General features: G+C 35.6%; 1 protein-coding gene, 1 long non-coding RNA gene and 1 pseudogene across 4 annotated transcripts; 2 read left to right on the top strand and 1 right to left on the bottom strand.

Annotated features, from left to right (window-relative positions):
* Nucleotides 1-1,831: 1,831 nt before the first annotated feature.
* On the top strand, nucleotides 1,832-4,443 carry LOC113706782 (ran-binding protein 1 homolog b-like; annotated as a pseudogene).
* Nucleotides 4,444-4,903: 460 nt separating this feature from the next.
* Nucleotides 4,904-16,637, bottom strand: LOC140013197 (uncharacterized). 3 transcript variants are annotated; one of them, XM_072062311.1, is made up of 14 exons: nucleotides 16,457-16,637; nucleotides 16,139-16,341; nucleotides 13,765-13,939; nucleotides 13,427-13,510; nucleotides 12,466-12,707; nucleotides 12,106-12,349; nucleotides 10,628-10,707; nucleotides 9,020-9,104; nucleotides 8,139-8,270; nucleotides 7,950-8,063; nucleotides 7,418-7,465; nucleotides 6,757-6,841; nucleotides 5,480-5,530; nucleotides 4,904-5,364 (listed from the first exon to the last, which is right to left on the bottom strand). In XM_072062311.1, exons 2-14 carry the CDS (start codon nucleotides 16,303-16,305, stop codon nucleotides 5,273-5,275), a joined length of 1,599 nt encoding a protein of 532 aa, XP_071918412.1. In that variant the 5' UTR covers nucleotides 16,306-16,341; nucleotides 16,457-16,637; the 3' UTR covers nucleotides 4,904-5,272. The 3 variants fall into 3 exon arrangements, with proteins under 3 accessions (XP_071918412.1, XP_071918411.1, XP_071918413.1); XM_072062310.1 differs by having other exon boundaries at nucleotides 16,139-16,336; XM_072062312.1 differs by having other exon boundaries at nucleotides 16,139-16,336; nucleotides 16,482-16,627.
* Nucleotides 16,638-17,363: 726 nt separating this feature from the next.
* On the top strand, nucleotides 17,364-19,040 carry LOC113733072 (uncharacterized). The gene is made up of 4 exons (XR_003458959.2): nucleotides 17,364-17,628; nucleotides 17,742-17,883; nucleotides 17,987-18,067; nucleotides 18,485-19,040. It is a non-coding gene; the product is annotated as an uncharacterized lncRNA (long non-coding RNA).
* The last annotated feature ends 3,964 nt before the right edge of the window (nucleotides 19,041-23,004 follow it).

Here is a 23,004-nt window from a genome sequence, read left to right as displayed (position 1 = left end):
TTGGTACGCCATCAAGTCGAGCAGAACTTGAGTACCACCCTATTTGAATTCCACTTGACTAAGAGGTACTTTAGATCGAGTTCAAGCTCATCAAGTACTTTTTTTCTTTGAGCTTGAGCTCGAAATTGAGCTTAGTCAATCATGCTTGATTATTTTTTTTAAAGAGATCACAACTTTTCAATAATCTATGTATAATTATAAACGGTGAAACACTTAAACTAGTATTCAAATGACAAAAACAAATTAGCCATGTCCAAATGGAAGTAGCGATTTCACTATAAAAATTTAAAAACTATTTTTTTTTTGTAAATATAAAAAACTAAAAGTAAAAATTAAACAATATTGAAAATAAAAAATTAAATGTTAAATAATAAAAAATACTCAATTAGGCACACAAGCACAATATTTTAAAGCTAGGACTTGACTTGATTTGCTAGTCAAGCTCGTGCTCAAACTCAATAAAACCGAGTCGAATGGAGTTTTTTTTCAAGTTTGAGCGTTGAGCTGCTCACAAATAACTTGATTCACTTATACACCAAAATTGCACTTGTTGATTGATGTAAAGTGGTTTGTCTAAGTAGTAAGATAATCGTATATAGGTGATGATTAATTTATCTTTCTTATGATTGAATTAACAAGTTCTATTAACGAGACTGTTGGAAAACCGTCCAATAATTTGCTTGACAAAGTTTAGGAGGGAATTTCATTATGACATTGAAAAAAAGTTGGCTAATTTTACATATTGAGCTAAACCATGCACAACCTTACTTGCATTTCTAAGAATTCAATTGTGATCAGTGGCGTATACTTAAAGGTGGGCAATTGCTTGCCCCTTCAAATTTTGCGAAATTGTAAAATAGTTTTGACATGTTATAGCATTCTCACTTTTGAACTTAATTTGCATCCTCTCGATTTTTCAAAAACACCTATTTGCCCGCTTCAAGTTTTATGAAATTATAAAATAGGTTTGATATTTTTAATGTTTTCACTTTTGCACCTTATTTGCACCCCCTCAATTTTTTAAAAACACCAATTTGCACCTTATTTTATTTTTGCTGTGATATCTTGGCACTTTTGATTATTTTCAGCATATTATTATTAATTTGTCGGATTCTTTATACCATTAATTTTGTGACAGTTGTCATTGACTAGACTTAAATAGGATAAACTTGAAAGTTTAGGATCTAAAATGTTCAAAATTAAGAGTTTAGGTGCAAAGTATTCAAATTTAAAATTTAGGATGCAAAGTGAAATAGTGATACAAGTTGAGGGTGTAAAGTGGAGTTTGCAAACATTGAATATTTGAAGGGGGTTTTCTATCTAGTGCCTAACATATCTAAATTTCACTTATATACTTTCTCTAATTAAACTTATATTTTCAAAAATCTAACACTTAAAGTATATATATATTTATAAAATTTTTTGAGTAAATTTTATATATAATAATTTTATACACTATCACAGTTGAATGCACGACACGTATACAAAATGTGGGTTTCAAATTCACATTGCACGCATATTCCCTCACTTTTACTAATATATTTTTTTATTCTTTTATAATACAACTTGTACATAAGCATAAACGGTATTTGTTGAATAAAAGTTTAATCTCTTTTTTTAAGTGCATTTTTTAACACTATTTTTTTAACTTGGACTGATTTTGTCATCAAAACCTTAATCCTAGAAGAGTTTAGTGTAATTTTAAAAATCTCAAAAAAAAAAGTCAGCAAAATTATCAATAACCTCATGGGAGGTCGGTATATGGTAAATTTCAAACATTGAATCTTAATCGTTAAATCTTTGACCAATTATTGATCATGTGCTTTTCCCTTCTCAGTAAAAAGTAGTTACTTGTCCAAAACCCTACTCAGATTTTTGTTTCTCGTCTTTCCCCTTTTATCTCTCCGACAAAGATACGCAGAGCAACCTTTAACTGATGGCGAGCAAAACGGAAGACCCGACCAGTCTGACGGTGGCAGCCCAGAAGAAGGAAGTAGAAGGGGAGGAATCTGCGACAGCCGGTGCACCCGGAACAGAAGATGAGGACACCGGAGCCCAGGTGGCCCCCATTATCAAACTCCAAGAAGTCGCCGTTACTACCGGCGAGGAAAATGAGGACGTCCTCCTTGATCTGTAAGTATAACTTGTCTGCATTTTTCACTCCCTCCCCTCCCCCCCAAACTTTTGTTTTACTGTGAATTGTAAAATCTGATCTTGGAAATGCCCCAGGTGGTAATAAAGCTGCCCCTTTTCCCACCACCATATTCATATGTTAGGCTTCACTGTCGTTGCTGTTATAACTTATAACCTTTCTCACAATTTAGCCATAATGGGCTTCCCCCTTCCCTGTTAATAAAAAACAAAAGCTAAAGAATTAGAAATATAAAATGACATTGCGTATGGGTGCACAAGAATCACAAGGGCAATAGATTTTCCTTCATTTTTTATCGTTTTCTATTTGAAAAGTTTTGTTTTTAACCTTTACCATGTGGGTTTTTTCTTTTGGCTAAAGTTTGGTTACATGTGTGGGTAGGAAGGCGAAGTTGTATAGATTTGATAGGGAAGGGAACCAGTGGAAAGAGAGAGGTGTGGGAACTGTGAAGCTTCTCAAGCACAAGGAGACTGGAAAAGTTAGGCTTTGTCATGAGGCAGTCCAAGACTCTCAAGATATGCGCAAATCATCTTGGTATGCTTTCTGTGTTTATATTCAGCTTATATCCTTGACTTTGTGCTTGCTTGTGCTCGAATTTGTTTGTGCACTCGGAAGTTTTTGATTGAATGTGGTTGAATTCTGGTCATATGGAAATGGATGGCAGTGCTCCCTTCAATCTCTCTTCAAGAGCATCATGGAAATGACAAGTCATGTGTGTGGCATGCGGCTGATTTTGCTGATGGGGAGTTAAAAGAGGAGACTTTTGCTATTCGGTTTGCATCTGTTGGTGGTAAGTTTTCTGGTGGTTTTTAACAGTTGATAAATGGGATTCTGAATTTAGCAAGATATTTCAAATTTACTTCCAATTCATGCTTGACTTCCGTTGTTTGATGAAATTGAATCTGTTGTGCTTTTACTTTACTGATGCCTATACTTTGTTCTCCGAAAAATCAAATTGATTGTACTTGTTCACTATTATTCTTTAAAGCAAATCGGAAGAAGCAGGAATGGGCACTCCTTTCCTCTTGGAAGTGAGTGAAAAAAGTTATCTTGGTTGTTCTCCCAGGCCAGCATCTTGATGATATGTCCTAATCTTAAGTTTCAATCTGAGTAATGGTGTGACTATATAGAAGAGAGAACAAATAAAAAAATTGGAGGCAGAGAGAACAAGCAAAAGCTTGTTGTTTGGAATTCCTTTTATTATAAAGAAGACACCTTTTGGAGGAAAGCTTGTACAAGGGATAATCAATCAAAAATACCAAAGTGACAGTGTAACCAGCTCAAGGCATTCATTTTTTGCCGTCAGCAGTTCTACAGCTATGTTGCTGTGTTAAATGTCTTCTTTTTCTGTCTAATGGATCTCCAAGATTTCAATTTGCCAAAATTTGCAGCATATTATGCAAGAACTTTATTCCCCCTTCCTCTAGTAAGATTTACTGCAAATGATGTTCTCGTAAGAGCTTACAACCGGGTTTAACTAGTTCATCCTTTGCACAACTAGGATATGTAACCCATGATCATGCATCCTCAAGGGAGGAATTCTTGGAGGTCTTTATAGTGAGGGATGCAAGGTGGAGTACTCACCACTTTGTAAGATTGATACGCTTGTCCCAAATTATGATCAGGTGCAGAGAAGAGAGCACAACTGAAGATTAAGGGGTTGTTATATGTAGCTGTTTGAAATATCTTTATATAAATGCTCCAATTAGTCATTCATCTCTCTCAGACTCACATGTGCACAGTAGAACATATATTCTAAAAGAACTGCATCAACAGGAATTTTTATATATTGCGAGAACTTTGAGGGAAAGAACATGATTAGATATCTGATGTAAGGCATTAATTATCTATCCTGCTAGTTATCAGGATGTGTTTTTCATAGATGTTTTCCCTTTCAGATTGCAAAGCTTTCAAAGAGAAGATCACCGAGGTTGCTGAATCTGTAGATAATAAAGCTGGAGAAAGTGAAGAAGCCACGACAACTGCTGACCTTCTTAACAAGTTGAGTGTTTCAAGCAAAGATCAAGGGGAGAAACATGAGGGAAAAGTGGCGTCTGCTGCTTTGGAAAAGAAAGATGCAGATGAAAAGCTAGAAAATCCTGCAGATGATTATGTTCTGGTCTGAGCTTCTTTGGTCAAGGCTTGACGGCTTCGGGGAATTCGGACCTGACACCATATATGTAACAATGTGTTTTGTTCGTTTGGTAGATATGTTTTGGGTTGGCTTGGAGTTTATATGGAGTTCAGAGTACAGAATATGTTGATAATGTATTAAGTGCGCTTAGCAGATATTTTTTCTGTTGTTTGGGATTGGTTTGAGCGTTGGTATATTATCATATGAAGTTGGGAATCCAAAATACCTCCCTACATGATGCATTGAGTTCCCCGCCCCACCTACTTAGATTTGTCTTTATGCTGTGTATTCAGCAGTTTACTTAAAAGACATCTTTTGGCGCATAATTTGATTTACTTGCATGTTTAAATCTCCAAGGAGGTTGAACATGGTCTGCAGGGAAGAAAGATAAAAAAAAATAGCAGATGAGCTTTAGCAGCAGAAGGAAGGATATTGTAAGGGAAAAGATAAAACGAAGAGAAGTTAAATTTTGTTGGAATTCACTTGACAAGAATGACTTTAAATAAAGCCAATCACATCAAATTACCACCAATTATATCGAATTGACCCGTTCCAATTGCTTATCAGAGTCTACCATTATAGAAGTACTCTAGTTGCCTTCCATTTAGCAACTGAGCTAGTCAAATAGGTTTCTATATGATTTCCACTCCATTCAAAATCAGATCGAGCTGCCACAAGAGAAAGCAAAGTTCGATTGCCAACCTGGGCAGCCAGGACACAAGAACCTCGGAAGCCTACGCTAAATCTATAGGAAAATAGGTCTACCTAGCAGCAGTCCTCTCGTCCCATAAATATATAAGCACCCAAGTGCCCCACTAAAGTTTCAGAAGGATTACTGTACACTTAAAATTCACACTTGCATAGAAAGAGCCACAGCTGCTTCGAAGGAAAGCCCGGTTAAGGGTCAGCGACCTGGTCAAATAAAACGAGCATATGCCACCATCCCTGTGACAACCTTTCCCATCTGCTAAAACGTTTTGTTGCTATTAAGGTGACATGGTATCATCCATTGATGTAATCATCTGTAGATCTGTTTCTTTGGCTGTTCCTTTCCCCACATCATCGTCCTTGGATTCACCTGCAAATGTGCCATCTTATCAGAATGTAACCCAGAGATACGCGCATTCCTCAGTAAGAAAAAGAAAAGAATCCAATAATGAATAAATTAAAGATAGGAATCGAAAGCTTCTTACCAAATAACGAGTCAATTGATGGCCTTCTTGGGGACGTGCTTCTCATGAAATCTGGAAAAAATAACATGAGATTACACAGTATGGACGGCATCATGTTTACCAAATACGAGCAGAAAACATGGGACCAACAATTCTCAGTATCAGTGAAGTACCAGCGACACTGACAGGAATGAAAATGCAGAAAATAACTGTTTTTGGGAAAGAATTATCCACTCAAGTAACTCATAAACACATTTTCATTTCTTATCTACCTCCTAACACGAGTCTTGACATCATGTTCTATTTCAAAAGTAAAATGAATTCCTTATGCAGAAGATAAATATTTGCTTAATTTTACGTTTTTATGTCGTTATACAAATACTTGGTTGTCATAGCTACACGGATGACCCTCTTTCAGTGACCTGTCCTAAGGTTTCACATGATATAACATAAGCATATCAAAGTGATGATGTTAGGAACAAGATGCACGGCCATGTCATATATCCTTAAAAATACTCTAAAAAGGAAAGCTTGGTGTAATCAAAATATAAGACGAAAAATAGTGAACAAGTAACTTTAAAAGGCATATATAGGTCAGTGATAGGCAGGTCATTGTGATTTACCTCGGTTTTATCTGCACTAAGACACACACATGTGTGAATTCATATAAACAAGAACATCATTTCTTAAAATCATTTAACATTTTAAGCCTAGCAGATGTTGCCCTATGAAGCTTAGATGGCATTACCAGTCCCTTCCAACTAATCCACATTCTGAATCTGAGCTAATCATTTTCTGGCAGACAATCCCAAATGAAACTTGAAAAATCCAGGAAAGAAGTAGAAAAGAAAGTTGACAAAAAAATTTCATAGGTAGGAACATTGTTCAATTAGAGTGAAAGAAATAAGAACTTGGCAAGGCCAAATAAACATCATAAAGATCTTTTTTTTACATATTCTAATGGTTGAATTGGTAATTTTGACACATGAAATCCAGATAAATGAAAATTTCCTTTAGGAAATCAGTAAATGGAACCATATCATTTCAAAGGCTACTAAAATTATAATAGGAAGCAAAATCGGCTGCCTTGACTTTAGAACCTTAAACAAAATAAATTTAGCTTCCAGATAACCAAAATCATCATAGCAAGCTTAGTCACTATTAAACACAAAATGGTAGATTAAGATAAAAGAAGCTAAATAGACAGGTTTTCATATCCTAAAGGACGAAACATGCTTTCTCCCTTTCTTAAAGGGGCTTCATAGTGATCGTTGTTAAGAATAGCTTAAGTTACTCACCTGAGGAATTACGAAGTGTCTTGACAGCATCAAAGTTCTTGTATGTATAGCCCACAAAACTTAAATCTTTTGGAGTTAGTAGCATCTTCATGAAGTTACAAGGAGGAAAAGGTTAATCAGTTTCTGTTTAATAAAAGCAATATAAACATGAGCTATTATCAACCTCCAAAAAAGCATGCATGTTGAATATTATCTAAATACTGAACAGCACCTAAGCAAGATTGACTTGGTTTAGTATGAAGATGTACAAAACAGCACGATTTAATTGGACAGAATCCGAGATATCTAGATCAACCAAATTTCATGGGTTTGTAGATTGCAAGCTTTACTGTAACTAAATTCTTTCAACTCCTTAAACTTTGGAAAGTAATTATCTACAATTCGGATCATAATGGTGCATACTTTTGTAACAGTCTAAAATGCAAATCTTAAAACACAATATGAGATAGAAGCAAGCTACACATCACTTTAACAGCATAAAGAATCAGCATAAGCAGACTTTTCCTCCCACCAATATTTTCTTGAAACAGAGATGGAATCTTGTCTCGTGCACACGGATGAAAGAATCGAACATGTAAAACAAACTTCTTTTGCAGAATAGAAAGGTTCCATCGAAAAAGTTACTTCATAAATGAAGCATGAATCTTTGATGTATTAATACCTTCCGCGATGGTCCTGAACCAGTTCTTGCAGCTGTTGGAGCACCAACCTGTTCCAACAGTAAAATGTAAAATCCCATGAACACAAGCCCTCACCAAGCCATATATCATCATACATGAAAACAAGAACCCTAGAAACATTTCATAGCAACAACAATCTACATGCTAAAGCACCAAGTCCAGCATGTAAGTAGCAGTCTAGAGTAAATTCAAATCCTGAGATCTTGCTTTACCTAAAATCATTTCAAAATCAAGAAGATAAATAAAAAGAAGTTCCATGACGAGGAAACCAATAGAAACAGGGTGTATGGAACTTTACTGCAGATTTTCCACACCAACGTGAACCATGACATTGAATCTTCACATAGCAAAGATGTCGAATCTTCAAATAGAGGAACATGATAATAACTCTAAATCATGATATCATTTACCTTAAGAGTATCTTAAGTAAAGAAGCTACGAACGTACGAAACACAATGTTGTACATCATTTAAAAGAATACAGAAATGAAAGAGGATGGGCTGTGAATAATACTTCATCAAACTTCATAAAATTCTGGGTATCCAGCTCCCCATTAACTTCTGGCTTATAAGCTGCCTCCATTTCATACAGTTTATCCCACTCGATATCCTTAAACCAGGGGTGGGCCTGGAAAATTCTCATGATGTGAACAAGATGAAACTTTTGACAAAATTGAAGTGGCAGAATTGACTTGCAACGCACCTTAATTTGATCAGCCCCACCAGTGCCGAGCCTATGTTCAACATCACATAGTAACCTACAGATGAGATCTTTTGCCTCGAGTGTCAAATTGGCTTCTTCTGGAAATTTTAGGTGATTTCTCCAATGAACAATCTGACAATACGTAACAAACAGGTGTCAGAATACCACAATAATACCAGGCACATGCAAGCCAAAAGAGACACCTATGGACATACATAAATATACAGCTACCAGTGAGCAACAACACCTGAAGAATATGAGGCAGAGTTTCAGCTTTCCAAGTTTAAATACTTGGACATTGTACAGACATTCATATCACATATACAGAAAAGTTATGCAGATGTGTATGGATCATTGAGAATTAAAAACTTGGGTGGAAGTGCACAAAGCTTTTTCAGAATCTACACACAGGACTGATGAGGACCACTTACGATCAACAAACATAAGGTTTTTACTAATGGGTCAAATTCGTCAAACTTCCACTAGGCTTGCGCATTTGAAGAAAACATTTGTACATGTTACTGTTTATGGAATTCGAATAGAAATCGACTGAAGAATAGTTCCAAGATAATTTTCTACTCAACTCAACTTGAAGAGTACAATCCTCAAAGAGGTACGAAGAGACCTGAGACATACCTAACTACAGTTTTCACTACATTATACTACAAGAGGTCATAAATCATGCCATTTACTCAATTATTAAAAAATCATTTAGCTGATGGCTTATCATAGGACTCTACGATGGATGCATTAAAGTATTGAAATACCAAACGGAACCAACAAATTCTTAAAATATGACCACAGGCTGCAAAATACAATTATACAGGGCGTGTTGCCAGTGCCAGAGGGTATGGAGACAGGAAAGATGTACTTCAAGTTACCTTTCGGCAAGCAGTTAGAGGATCATCTGAATAAAATGGTGGGTAACCCATAAGCATTTCATACATTATTGCACCCAGTGACCACCTGTGGGAAGTTTAGATATGACGAGACAAGCAATAAGAAGACAACTTTTTTCTTATCTTAAAGAATTGAGTAACAGCAACCGGCTAGAAGATCTAAAAAGGGTTGTCATGCAAGAAATGAGTGTCATAAAGTTTTGACATCCCAATCAAGAATTGGGGTATTGGATCATGCTGAATATGCTGTACAACAGGCAAGTTCTAAACTCCCATTTGAAATAGGTCAATGAATGGCAAGTAAATAGAGAATGAAAAAGAGTTTTAAGATTTGAAACAGATGAAGCATTTTATCAGTTCAAATCGGTTCTTTCTGTTAAGCTCTTCTGTTTTTATCAGGCCAAGTGCAAGGGAGATGAGAAAATCACACAATATTAAACACTCATATTAACTAGTGAATAACAAAGTCCATAAACTTTTTGATGATTGAACAAAAACACTGTCATCATAATCTGATTTTTGTCAGCATTAGAGGAGTAGAAAGATGTCAGAACATCAACTTAAGAAAACAGCTACATGAGGGTGAGAAGAAGCAACAAATACAGGTAAATGCTCTTTAGCATATTGTCGAATGAAACAGTTATTTAATTTTTAAAACAAGCTATTGCTAATGCAAATTCATTTTGTAGATCTTACTATCAGTCCTATCTAAAGAGTAATTTGTCCATACAATTAGCAAATACCCAATATGCATCTTGTGCACAAGCTACGAAGTTCCTAAAAGTCTCCAAAATTTTTCTAGCATCTTCATTTAGCACAACTTTCTTCAAGTACATGAAGATCTTACCCCATCTCTTCTTTTAAACACTTTAAGGCCCATCTTGTTTGGACGCTAACGATTTTATAATTTGTAAAACCAATTACAAAACATGAGATTATTAAACATAGGACACTTGCATATTCTAACAATATAAGTCGTTCATTTCATATCTGTTGTAACCAGACAAGAAATACAAAGTGATTAAACCAGATTTCCACATCAGGTTTCTCAGTATCCTGCAAGTCAAACAGGCCCTCATTTACCAATCTTCCATGAAAAATTTTAGCAGCATAGTCTACCACTCCATGATTAAAGGTAAAATTCATTATTTTCTGCATACCCTGCTCTTGTTTATGATGGTTTAAATTCCCTTAGCATGAATACACATGGTAGAAATACCATGATTTAGATAAAACAGATGCTACTTTCCATGCAAGATTTATAGCCATGACAGCAATTTTTGGCAGCGTAATCAGGTTTCCTTGCCATACATTTCAATAATCATAAGAAGGAGATAAAAGACTCTGATGCCTCAAAGAAAAGTAAAAAAAATAAAAACCTTGTGATGCCATTCCAGGGTTTAGTAATTGTTCATCTGGACATAGACAAACAGTTGAAAAAAAAATCACCAAAAAGGAAAGAAAAAGGAAGTTGAACTACATGTTGATATATATGAATATGATGGGAAACTATCACAGATAACCTCAGATAATAAACTCAAACTTTAGTAGGATTAATGAATCATACGATTCAGGAAGAATAACACTAACCAGTCACATTCCATGCCATATCCTTTCTTCAATAGTACTTCTGGAGCAATATAGTCTGGTGTACCCACCGTTGAAAATGCCTTTCAAAACAAAAAGAATAAAGATAAAAGTTATCCTCAAAGTAAAAATTGCAGATGATCAAAATACAGTGATATATAGCATGGAAGACTTTCGCATGGTACTGAAGTTTCTTAAAGAGAACAAGCCCCATAAAGGATCTGACAAATGTCCAGGTTTATCAGAGAGAGATATAATTACTTGTTCATAGTCTGCTCTACAAGATTTTCATCTTGAAGACCTACTTGTAGTTTTGACACACATTTAGCATATTTCTGTCTAGGGAATGCACGATATCAGTTTCTGAGAACTCTGCATAATGTTGAATTTATAGGCTTTATAGTTGCTTCTTATTATGGTTCTTTATGCCCTTATAGGACTTTACTTCTACCAGCAGATAATTTTTTTCAGCATTGTATTTTTAGGGCTATCTTCATGATAATCGTAGTTGGACAATTCAGAGCAACTCTTAGTAAGGGTTGATATTTTACTTTAGTGCCTTGTAATTGCAGTCAGAAGCTAAATTTTATGTTGTCATCATGCTTTAGATACGCACTATAGGCTAGACACTTCTACATCTATAGTGGCCTTCTATTTTGGTGTATTTTTAGTTTGATTGGTAATGAATGAACACATCAAAAAAAGGTCAGCAGTTCAAGAACTTTTTGCCCAAATTTGAGGTTCCAAGTTGACTTCGTTCATAAGCCCTTCTTCGTCTCCAACAAGCATGTCATATGAAAGCTTTCAGTGGATAAAGATGCTATGTTCTGATAATCTATGCCTATTGCTTACATTTTGAGCCAAAACTCCTATGCTTTTGTCTTTTTCTCCTTCAGAATTTGCAGCCTTAAATTTCAGCACCTTCCACATTGTCTAACATATTGTTACTCTTCAACAAAAAAAAACACTTACATTTCTTCACCCCTACTCAAGATATTACCATGACAGCCAACCTTGCTCACTTCATTTCTGCCCCAAGTGCGTGCATAAACTACCACATGTAATCACCCATAATGCTAGGCTCAGTAATTTTTTGTAGCATAATGATGTCCCAGATACAGATAGCATTCTTATAACATGTCAAATGACCAACCCAAATAGTAGCAGACGCTTGATTATCAGTATATTGAAATTCCAATTGACATTCACTTTGTTGCCTTATGGTTTTGGCCTTAATTTGAATTAAATATCCACAAGTTGTTCTTACTATCATTGTAATTGAAGTATTACCACGTGCCATATCAGGTATCATCCATTAGTAGTCCTGGATACAATTTACCATCTGGTTAGGCTTCTTGTGTTAATTTCCTTAATCACATTTCTCCAATTTTTGAACAACAATAATAACTAGTTAACTGAGAAAATCCCAGATAGACAAACACAAGCAAAAAAAACCACTTATTTATAACAGACTGTCATACCAGCGTCCTCCTATTCATCTGCCAATGCTGAAGCTGTTCCTGGGGGCTTTTCCAATTACTAACATTGCTTGCATCTGGGAAGCAGCTGTCAATGTCCATTGGGTCTCTCATATTCTCATCATCCATGGCTTCATTTTCATTTAGAGTGGATAAAGTTCTACAATCAAGAGGCTTACAAAGACCAAAGTCTGAAAGCTTCATGTGACCATCTTTGTCAAGGAGGAGATTGTCAGGTTTGATATCTCTGAATATAAAATGAAGTGAAGTCAGCACAATCACAAGCAATTTACACAGCTAAACAGTTCTCCAGATCATTTGACTTCTCATATGAAAAACAGCAGGAGTGTTTCACAAACACACCTATGAATGTAATTATGCTTGTGAATAGACTCTATGGCCAAGACACTCTGAGCAATATAAAACTTAGCCACATTTTCAGACAATGTATCCGCTCTCATTAACAAAGTCATCATGTCCCCGCCAGGAAGATACTCCATTATAAGATAAAGGTATTCAGCATCTTGAAAGGAGTAGTATAACTTCACTATATAGTGACTGGCCACTTCTGCAAGCAGGTTTCTTTCTGCTCTAACATGTTCCACCTACAGAAGAAGAAGCCGTTCAGAGAAAGAGAGAGACAGAGATCATATAATATAACTAGAGTAAGCCTGTACGCATATCCTGGAAATATCAAAATCTTGCAAGTAAAAACTAGGGCTGAATCTAAAACTCATATTTTGCAGATTAGAATATTAGAATGAGCAACCTCCATCCACTTCAAGTACCAGATTAATTGATTTGGCTTCTTGTTAAATCTAATGTTTGGGAATCCAACAACATAAAACCAATTGAGTTATCTACAAAGAGGGACGGGGGTGGGGAAGGAAGCGAGTGGCCAAAGCATCAGCAGCTTTTATATTAGGTTTGCAGTGATCTGCTGAATGACAACAAAAATGTAAGTTCAAGCATACAATTATGCTTTCCTTATAAACATATAAAAGAAAAAATTAAGACAAGAGACTTAGGAACAATAAGGGATTCTTAAATTTGTCCTAGGACGGCCTTCCATGGAAAGGCTTAGACTTTGGTTTTGCAAGTAAGAAAAGAAGCATCTCCATTCGAGGTCCAACATATCATACACACTATAGTTTTGCAAACAACTCATAACATAATGAATCACAAACAGACAGACACGTGGTGCCACAAATATATAAAGCGCAAATGGCGAATATGTAAGGAAAGACATACAGAAAGCACAAGCGCCTACTGCATACAGATTTTATGTATTTGAGTAACATGAGCAGTTATATTTCTCTTTCACCTGTCCTCTCATGACCATTTCGGATTTCTTCAACTTCTTCATAGCATATATATTGCCAGACTTTTTCTCACGACAGAGTCGGACCTGAAATTTTAGAAAATTAATATTAAAAAAAAACACACACACACACACACAGAGGATTATTGGAAAACATGAAATTCATTAAGATAAAGCCAAATGAGCTTAGTACTCGAATTTGAAGGGAATGAAAGAAATCTTTGAAAAGATCCAAAAATAATCTGGTCAACAGTCAGCCACTTTAAGCGACAAATTACAAAGAAATATCATTGCAAGGTCCATGTAGTCATGCATTATTGTTCATCAAGGACACCACTAACCTCACCAAAAGCACCCCTTCCAATGATGGTCAGAAGCTCAAAGTCATCAACAGATATCTTGTGCCTTTTCAATCTCATATATTCTGTCTCCTTTCGCTCTAAATCTTTGATTCGGTTTAGCTGTTCCTCTTTGGGCACATCTGAAGCAGCTAGCTGCCTTTCTAGAACCCACCGCCTACGGTAGGAGGTCAGAAATCAGGAATGTGTTATGCCCACATATTACTGTTCCATATTGCGCTAAGACATTTTTGAAATTGAGTACAGAAACATAAAACATTGATGTAAAAGGAATAACAGTAGAATCAGGAACTTTATACAAGTATTTGGATAGACCAATTTCTAGGATAGAAATTGAAAGATTTAAGAAAGAGTAAACACAGGTAATAGATTTCCAATTCTTGCTTTATCCTAAGCATGCAAAGAGATTATTCCGTGATCATTAAGCAAGAGCTTGAATTTCAAGAAGAACAAAGCTCTCTCTCTCTCTCTCTCTCCCCTAAATCTTTGCTTATTTTCTTTTTGGATAACTAGACCAAGTGCTGCTATTACCTGCACGAGATTAAAGAAAGACAAACTCCTCAGAGACTTGATCCAAAATGTTAAAACCAGTGGTAGACTCCGGTAGAATAACAAAATTTCCATGTAAGTCAAGGTAATTGATTCAATTCCTTCTTCTTCATTCAGCCAAAGTTACATGCATCATTCATGTACAGTGTTGATGAATGTTCACATGTATACAGATACCTCTGTTGCAGTCTTGAGTGCTTGTCACATAATCCTTGCAATACTTCACAATTAGTTGCCTGGAAGGGACCATTTTCTCCATTGTCAAGCTTAATCCCGACATTTACAATTGTCAGAATTTCAGCCTCTTATGGTCCCCCCTCCCCCAATCTATTTATTTAAGTACAGACACGATGAGTTAACTTGGTATACTTATGATGAAAATGAGGTTAAACAGAAACCGGCTCTCTTAGCTTATCAAATAAACTGGGCATTGAAATAACACTTCATTTGCACCAAGGTTTGGATTTGGTAAATGCTAGGTCTAGGCTGGACTAGCTTCTTATGAATCTTGGCACTTTCTCAGGAATGCAAATGTACTATACTTGTAAGTGTCTCTCACAGGTCCTCACTTTGCTTTGACCCTAGTTATAAACACCAATATCGATTTCTATTTTTGAGAAACAACAACAACAACACTTTATTAAGATCAAAACGGCAGGAAAGTGCATCATGAACGGCAGGTTAAGAGTACAAATGAAAGTAAGATGCGGTATTTGGGGGCTATCATATAGAAGTTTCTCATAGTTCAACATGAACGTCCAGGATTTCCGGCACTTAGGCATTGCAAATATCAGCTTCTGAAAATCGTCATCAAGACCAAACATTGTAGCACAGAACGCCACAACCAGGATACAGCAGGACGCTAAAAGAATAATATTCACCATCAGATGCAACAACTTCAAACAGAATTTCATCTAGATTCAAACTAAAGTCCCAAATAAATTATACTTACAATGCAAGATGCCGGCCTGTTTAGCAAATCAGAAGCTCCAAAACACAAGCACTGGTGACATACCTATTTGTCTACCTGGTTTTATACTAACCAATAGAGGCACTTGATTATGCGGTTAAGCTTTACACCTTGCACTCAATGTTAGTAAATGATAACTTAATTGTGAAAATTAGAGTTATACATTAACAAATAAATCAAACATCTTCTAGTAGAACTTTAAAGCTAAATAAAGACTAGCCCTTCTCAGATCCTCATGCATCAGGCTTTTAACTGACGCTATACAGATTTGATCAGCTCAAATAGATAAAAATTTGATATTCCTGCTACAATAAAGAAAGCTGTGGCAACTACATTAGTTTTTCAACCTTGAGCACTTACGCTGGACCTCGCTCCGGTTACCTAGACAATCAAAACCAAATCTCACCTCCTAAAGCTCCGGCCACAGCAAGTCTTTCCAGGAATTTAAAGACAACCCTATCCCAGGGTGCAGAGAGTGTACACTTAATCAAGGGCCACGAAGGAAAATACAGGAAACAAAGAAATTCTAATCTTGCAAGTCAACCAAACATTTCTTTCCTTTTTCCCTTTCAGACAATCAGAATCTGAGCCAACTGTAGCTTTAACTACAGAAGCATTCAAGTACAAATTAAACTTCTAAACCATAGCATGAACAAATTAAACAAAAGAATCAGCAGTAACACTAGATCTTGTAACATACCAAACCAAGCTAATTTAATCAACACCTTTTTCACTCTTTTCCGAAAACACACACTGACTTCATAAGCAATATGCATGAAGTACAACATTAACTAATCGCAAAAATACAGCACAAACAGACAAAAATGAAGAAAGCACCTTTCTTTGCGCTGTTGAATGCTCTTCATCTGGGTTTTGTAGTGATTCTCGATAAATTTCTTGGCAGCAGCAACTTTCTCCATGGTCAAGCTGGAACCCAGAACTTCATCTTCACAATTATTATTGCTACTACTGCTAGCAACAGTCTGATGTTCTTCCTCCTCCATTTATCTTCCCTGCCCAGTTTTTCTCCCCTTCCTTTGCTTCGAAAAATGAAAAAAGACCCCTTTTTATTTGTTAACAGTACACAAAACCCACAAAGAAGGCTCCCAACTCAAATTAATTTATTGGAAGAAACAGAGAAGGTGAGGAGGAAACCTGAGAAACCCACTTGGATTCTCACCTCATCAGTTCATCAGACCAAAGTACTAGTATCATTATAGTATCACAAGTAACAGAAGTAGTAAAAATTTAATCAGTTAATAAATGGACTTAGTAGCATAGTACTTAGTCTAGCATAGTGTTTTTTTTTAATTAATTTTTATTTTCAAGTAGAAATATTTATTAATGTTTGTGCAATGAGGCTTGGATCTGGTGAAATACCAGGTGCCCGGCATCTGTTTGACAGCTGGAAATTTTATGCCATGTTTGGTTGGATTTGGGGTTCCGAGTTCCTACTCTCACCATTTTGTTACATTTTCTTTACTCTGCACTCTGTCTCTTTCATAAGTATTAATTTGTTATTTTCCTTCTCAAGGTTATTGGTTAGAGAACATGATTAAGCTAGTTTAACAAATGAGTAAGATTTAGAGCATGGCTTTTTGTGAAAGATTATTTTCCATTAAATTTTGCCTGTCTGGATTGAAAAAATAAAAAAGCCAGGATTACATAAATCATAGCATTAAACACTATTAATTAAACTACTCCCATCAGAAGCATATTTCTTTCAAAAAAAAATTAAATTTTTGTTTTTGTTTTTTTATATTAGTCAATCTAAATGCATCCCACATGTACAAAAGAATTGCAAATTAACTAAGGGTATGTTTGGTTCCCCATGAAATTGGGGTTTAGAATTGGAATTGGGGCTCCAATTCTAGTTCTGTTGTTTGGATTATGCTCCAATTGAAGAATTAGAATTCAATTTGAATTCTACGAGAGTTCAATTCCATGAATTGAATTCTTTACCGGACCAAAAGAATTCTAATTCCAATTTCACAACTAAACCATAAGAAATGGATATACACGCGAATCTAACATGGGTAAAAAATTAAAAGCGGGTCAAATATACAAGCATCCCTCTCTCCTATTCTAATTCACCATTTTTTCTCAGCCGCAAGTGCTCCTGCTCTCCACCATCGCTTCTACCTCTGCCCTAACATTTTGCCGCTTCCACCATCGTTTCCCCTATCGCTCATCGTTTCAGCCATCCCTCTGCCCTTCGCCTCTCCTGCCACGCATCCACCCATCATCTTGCCAATCGCAAGACTAATCTGAGTGCTCTCTCCTTACCCCTGCCTAATTTTCTCGAATTGGGTTCTTCAGTCTTGAAGGTAATATCTCCTAAGAATTTGCACTGAAATTTGACGTTTTCTTACAAAGCACTGCCTAACCCTTGAGTGCCAGATATTAATTCTAGTAATGGTTCTTGACTTTGGTTTTACAGCCCAGCAATGGCTCAGAACCTACAGTTGGAAAGACCCTTGTTAAGGACGGAGGTCTATTTTTTTATAGAAACTTGGTACTGGATTGGTGTATGAGCAGCATGTTCAATCTTCTTTTTATTGAAGTATTGACATTTTTAGAGCGTAAGCCCCACGTACAACCTTGTTATCATGCAATTTTTGTTCCTAATATACTATATAGTAAAGAAGTCCATGTCTTAATTTTGTGGTGTCAACTTAATGTCAGCTCTAGGAGATAATAAAGCTGTTATTCTTGAGGATGATGAGCAAAACAAGGATAGACGGCAAGTTGCATCACATCCTGGAGGTTTGTGGTCTATTCAACTCCAGCCTTTTGCATATGCAACTCAAAGATAAATACTCTGTATCCCTTGATAAAATAAGTTCAGACTTTAGACAAGGTTTGAAACGTGATATATACATTTTCCCAAGATTCAATATAAAGTTTAGTACTCAATTAGCGCTTAAATTTAATGGATTCTAAAAGTACAAAAGGAGGAAGAAATAAAGAATCTAAAATGCACCAAAGGAGGGAGGAAATGGAGAAAGAAAGAATCTACCGACAGAAAGAAAATGGAGTAAAGAAAATTGAGGTTATTGACATTCAACAAGGGAACTTATTTCATCCTAAAGCTGCATTCTGGTGATTTAATTACTACTTCTGCTGAAGTCTTTAGTAGTGGATGCAATTTTAGTCAAGTTAATGAACTTGTATTTGTCACAGTTGATGGATTCAAATAAGCTGTGGTGTGATTGTTCTCAACAAGACCACAATTTTGGTTTGTTCAAGAAGCGATGGACCATTTTGAGAGATGTATCGTTTTTTTGATGTTAAGACTCATGTCATGATAATTAGTGCTCAGCAAGTTGTGAGAATATATGATCTTCAGCATTCTTTGCAAAAGGTCGAAGAAGCTCTCTTGCAGGGACTAGAGCAACTTCACTTGTGCAACCATGTACAATCTGTTTATGCACGTGGATTTGTGTATGTTTGGCAGCACACCTTTCCACTGATAATTTTCTCTTTAAAAATCAACGAATTGCACAAGATGAGATATTTATGGTTTGTTGGTAACAAGTGATGCAGGTTTTTGTTCAAAACTGTTCTTGAAGTTTTGGGTCAAACGTGTCTGCATGAAAAGGCATGTTAATGTGGTCTTGTTAAGAGATACTTTAGACTTCATAGTTTCTTGTTTTTATTTTGTGAATAGTTACTTTCTTGTTCATCATTGTCCAGAAACTTTACTTACATACACAACGAACTTTATCTTGTTGTCTTACATACCCCAATTAGTTTTGTATCTAATATAATTTAATTAAGAATAAAGGAAACAAGAGTAATACTATATTTTTATTTTGTAGAAAAGGAACTAATTGGTTTTTTTCTTTAAAGCTTTAATAACAATTGGTTAAATGCAAGAAAAAATAAATTATTAAAGGCATTAATTGATTTTTTCCTTGAAACTTTAGTAAGAATTAGCTAAATGTTTAAAAAATTATTCCATACGAAAAAGAAAAAAAGAAAATTTTTATGTAAGCAAATGTTAGATGGAAACAATTCTAATTCTTAATGAATTCTTCTCGCATCCAAACAAAGAATTTGGAATTCCAAATGAATTCTATATCAATTCTATGCATTTCCCAAACAAAAGAATTCCAACGTTTTGGAATTCCAATTCCTAGAATTCTAATTCTATAGAATTTCAATTCCAATTCAATTCCAATTCTGTAGAACCAAACGTACCCTAAGTGTAATTGTCTTAAATCAACATATACTAATATAGAAAAACTTATAACACTATTGTTATTTTGGTAAACATTAATCATTTTTCGGCACGAACGAGATAATAAATACATACTTACCAAAAAAGGGATAACAAATACATGCTATGAGCGCATTATGCGAAGTTGTGCATAGGAGAAATAAAATGAAAAAGCTAATCCATTTTAGATTCATGCAACTGAAACATGCACATAAGATTGAGGATGAAAGAGAAGTTAATTTAGCATTATGGTATTTGTACATAGAACCAAATTGTTAACTAGCCATGCAACTAGTTTGAAAGAAGAAAGTAGCCATGCATTGAAAGGATCCTCAAGTAATCTGATTCTGCATTGTCTAAGTGCATTTTATTCAAGAAATTAGTTACTTTGAACTTTGAAGGAAACTGCTAAAATAATAAGAAATTTATTTCTTTTATAAGATTTTTTTTTTTAACGTGGGCACTTGTTGCTAGCACATTTATTGTTTCTCTTATGTCAATTATCAAGTCACTCTCTTGATTCAACTTCAAAGCGCCAACAACCTTAAAACAGTCATTAAGCATACGCTTAATTTTAGGTGGAATTAAGGAGGGAAAGAGGAACAAGTGAGAAGAGGAAATCCTTGAGTGACAGAGAACTTAGTTGGAAGTGTATGCTTTACCTTTTCTAAGCTTATTAGAGTGCTAATGAGGAACGATCTGAAAGTAATTTGAATTGCCATTTTTTCTCAAACAATTTTTACGTTTTTCATAAACACGGTTCTCAACCACTTTTTTACCTCTCATACATCAAATTGTTATAGTACATTGTTCTACAAAAACTGCAGAAAATAGCAATCCAAATGGATGCAGTATGTGTTTAATGTTTATCATCAACCTAATATCATTAGCTTTAGAAATGTTTCAATTTCCTTAGCTAGGTGTCATTTGGCAATTCTTTTGGTGAGGCATCTCTTTAGAGCAAGTATATCCACTGTTGCAGTGATCAAGTGAAAGAGGCCTTGCAAGGGTGATGGTCAACATTACCTTTTTTTTTTTTTTTGGGTATACATGAAACACTAGAGCCCAGGACCACATCATTCTATTGATTGGGAGGTTTTAACAACTTGTCTTCTTTTTTGTAGTATAGTTTGGAAGAACCAACGTGCCAGGTTTGGGCATTAATGCATACAAATCTCCAGTCAAGAATCATGGTAGGCTCTCATACTACAGAATGTCAATGCTGTCTTCATTTATGAATAAATCTTTCAGCATCTCACTTAATTTACTTGTGGGTGGCAGTCCATTCAAAGGTCATTGAAATTGATGGTAAACCATACATAAACCAAAGATCTGATTTATGTTGTTTTAAGCCTATCTATGATGACCAATAGAAGATCATCCATCCAGCCACTCAAGCAACCTCCATTAAGTCCTCTGTCTTTTTGTGCCTCACGGTGGGAAAAGTATCTTCAAGAACTCATTCTATTTCTAATTTTCTGTGCCTCTGTATTTTTATGTCTCGTACGTTTGAATTACGTTGCCGGTGAAAGTTATGCTAATAGGCAATTTGTAAGAATATCTATAAGCGACTTATGATTTTGAAAGCATGTCCTGACCTGTGGTAGTGATTGGAGTTGAACCCACCTAAACTTTTTTCAAAAAAAAAAAAAAAAAATCTTATGAATCTTTACTTGGGAAGTTGTCTGCTGGTGCATCAATTGTCAAGAACAAAATATATTCCAATTTATTTCATTTTTTTTCAACAAGAAATGCATCAAAATATGAACTGAGAAACACGTTGTAAGAGAATCACCGACCTTTAGATTGGTGATCACCACTAAATCATTAAGTGGCTTCTTAAAAAATCTAGACGGATTTATAGTTTAACGGTGATTCAGTCCCCACCGACTCTTTTAAATTCAGTTGGGTCTGCTCTTTAAATTAGAATAGTGTAGGATACTATATATAAAAAGTGATGGTTGACAAAAAAAAAAAAAAGAAACACGTTGTAAGAAGCTAGCTCAATTTAGCTGTGAACTGGCTATACAGGTAATCCTGCTTCCCGAACCAACAAATATCTTATACCGCGGCCTTGTGCAGTAATCGAAGCAAAGTATCCAAGGCCAACAGTAGTATCTTTTACACATTCATAAATCTGCCCCTCTGGAAAAATTTACGTCGGTCCGAGCAACTACTAAGCGTGCCTAGTATTCGTTCCCGGATCAATGAAAATGTTCCGCATGGATCGACATGAAATTTTTCCGCCGCTGTTCCTTCTTCAGGCAGGGCCCAAGCCAAGCAAATTTTTAAGCATTAATTGTAGGTATTAATTTATGTAATTTGTATTATAACTTATCAGAAACACAACTTTATTGTAGCAGCATGGGACAGACAGAAACATATGGTCGGTCGAAACGTGCTTCGAGTATGAACAGAACAGATATAAGAGAGTCAGTCAGAGACAGAACAGAGAACTGTAGCACGGATAGACCAGCAGATTCTCACTCTCGCACAAGCATGGAGGCCAAGTTACTAGCCTGCCCAATTTTAGTATAGGAATTTATGAGGGATTTTGTTTTAGTTAAGAGGGGGGGGGGCATGATTTACATATTACTACTGTTTAGGACTATTACATTACAAGTCACAAAATTCTCAGGTGTCTGCGTAGTGATTAACAGTTTTCCGATATCAGGTGGCGTAAAAACAGATTATTGGTTTGGAGACTCGTTTAGTTCTGAAATCTATTCTGGCAAAGATCACCTGTCTCGAGGCATCCAAGATTATTGCTGCCTTCTACAAACTAACTTGTTAATTTCAGTCCTGAAAGTAAAATTTTTGAAATCTAAGTCCCATAAAATGAACTTTCAGACCTTGTTTATTCCATGACAGAGTAAGCAATAGCATGATTCTTTCTTCTTCTATCTGGCAAGGGGAAACAGAGCAGGTGTAAAAGAGCTTCAAGTTCCAAAGAGCACCCTGTTTAAGAATTGCACTGCTAGACTAGTTGGTTGGTTCTCTCCCTTTGTGATTCAGCCGCTGTTGGAGTTATCACAGTGAATTTAATGCACTCCTAGAATGAACGGATCATCATGCCCAAGTACCTGACCATACTGTTGACAGTTCTGGCATTCCAGAAATTAATGCACCAGAGATTCTTTGGAGTCAAGGACCGAAGGCAGATAATTTTAGGTTGTACGTTGGCTGCTGCAATCAATATTTCAGAAATGCTTACAAAATTTGACACTTTTTCAATCACATTTTAATCTCACGTATGTCATATCAAAAAAACGTCCGGTACTTTTTTTTTTTTCCAAAAATTATTCTAAATAATCTCCTGTTCATTCTTGGAGACTGATAGTTTTACAGTGCTTTCTATATGATCATTCAGCAAAAATTATTGCCATCAGATTATTCATCCTCTACTCAAGTTGCTGATCATAACTCTTTTTGAGTTTGCAGCATCGCATTCCACGACTATCTATTTGTTTCAAACATAATG

Source organism: Coffea arabica, chromosome 8c (genome assembly GCF_036785885.1).
Source record: "Coffea arabica cultivar ET-39 chromosome 8c, Coffea Arabica ET-39 HiFi, whole genome shotgun sequence".
In the NCBI taxonomy this organism is placed as follows: Eukaryota; Viridiplantae; Streptophyta; class Magnoliopsida; order Gentianales; family Rubiaceae; genus Coffea; species Coffea arabica.
This window is presented reverse-complemented; position numbering and strand designations above follow the sequence as displayed.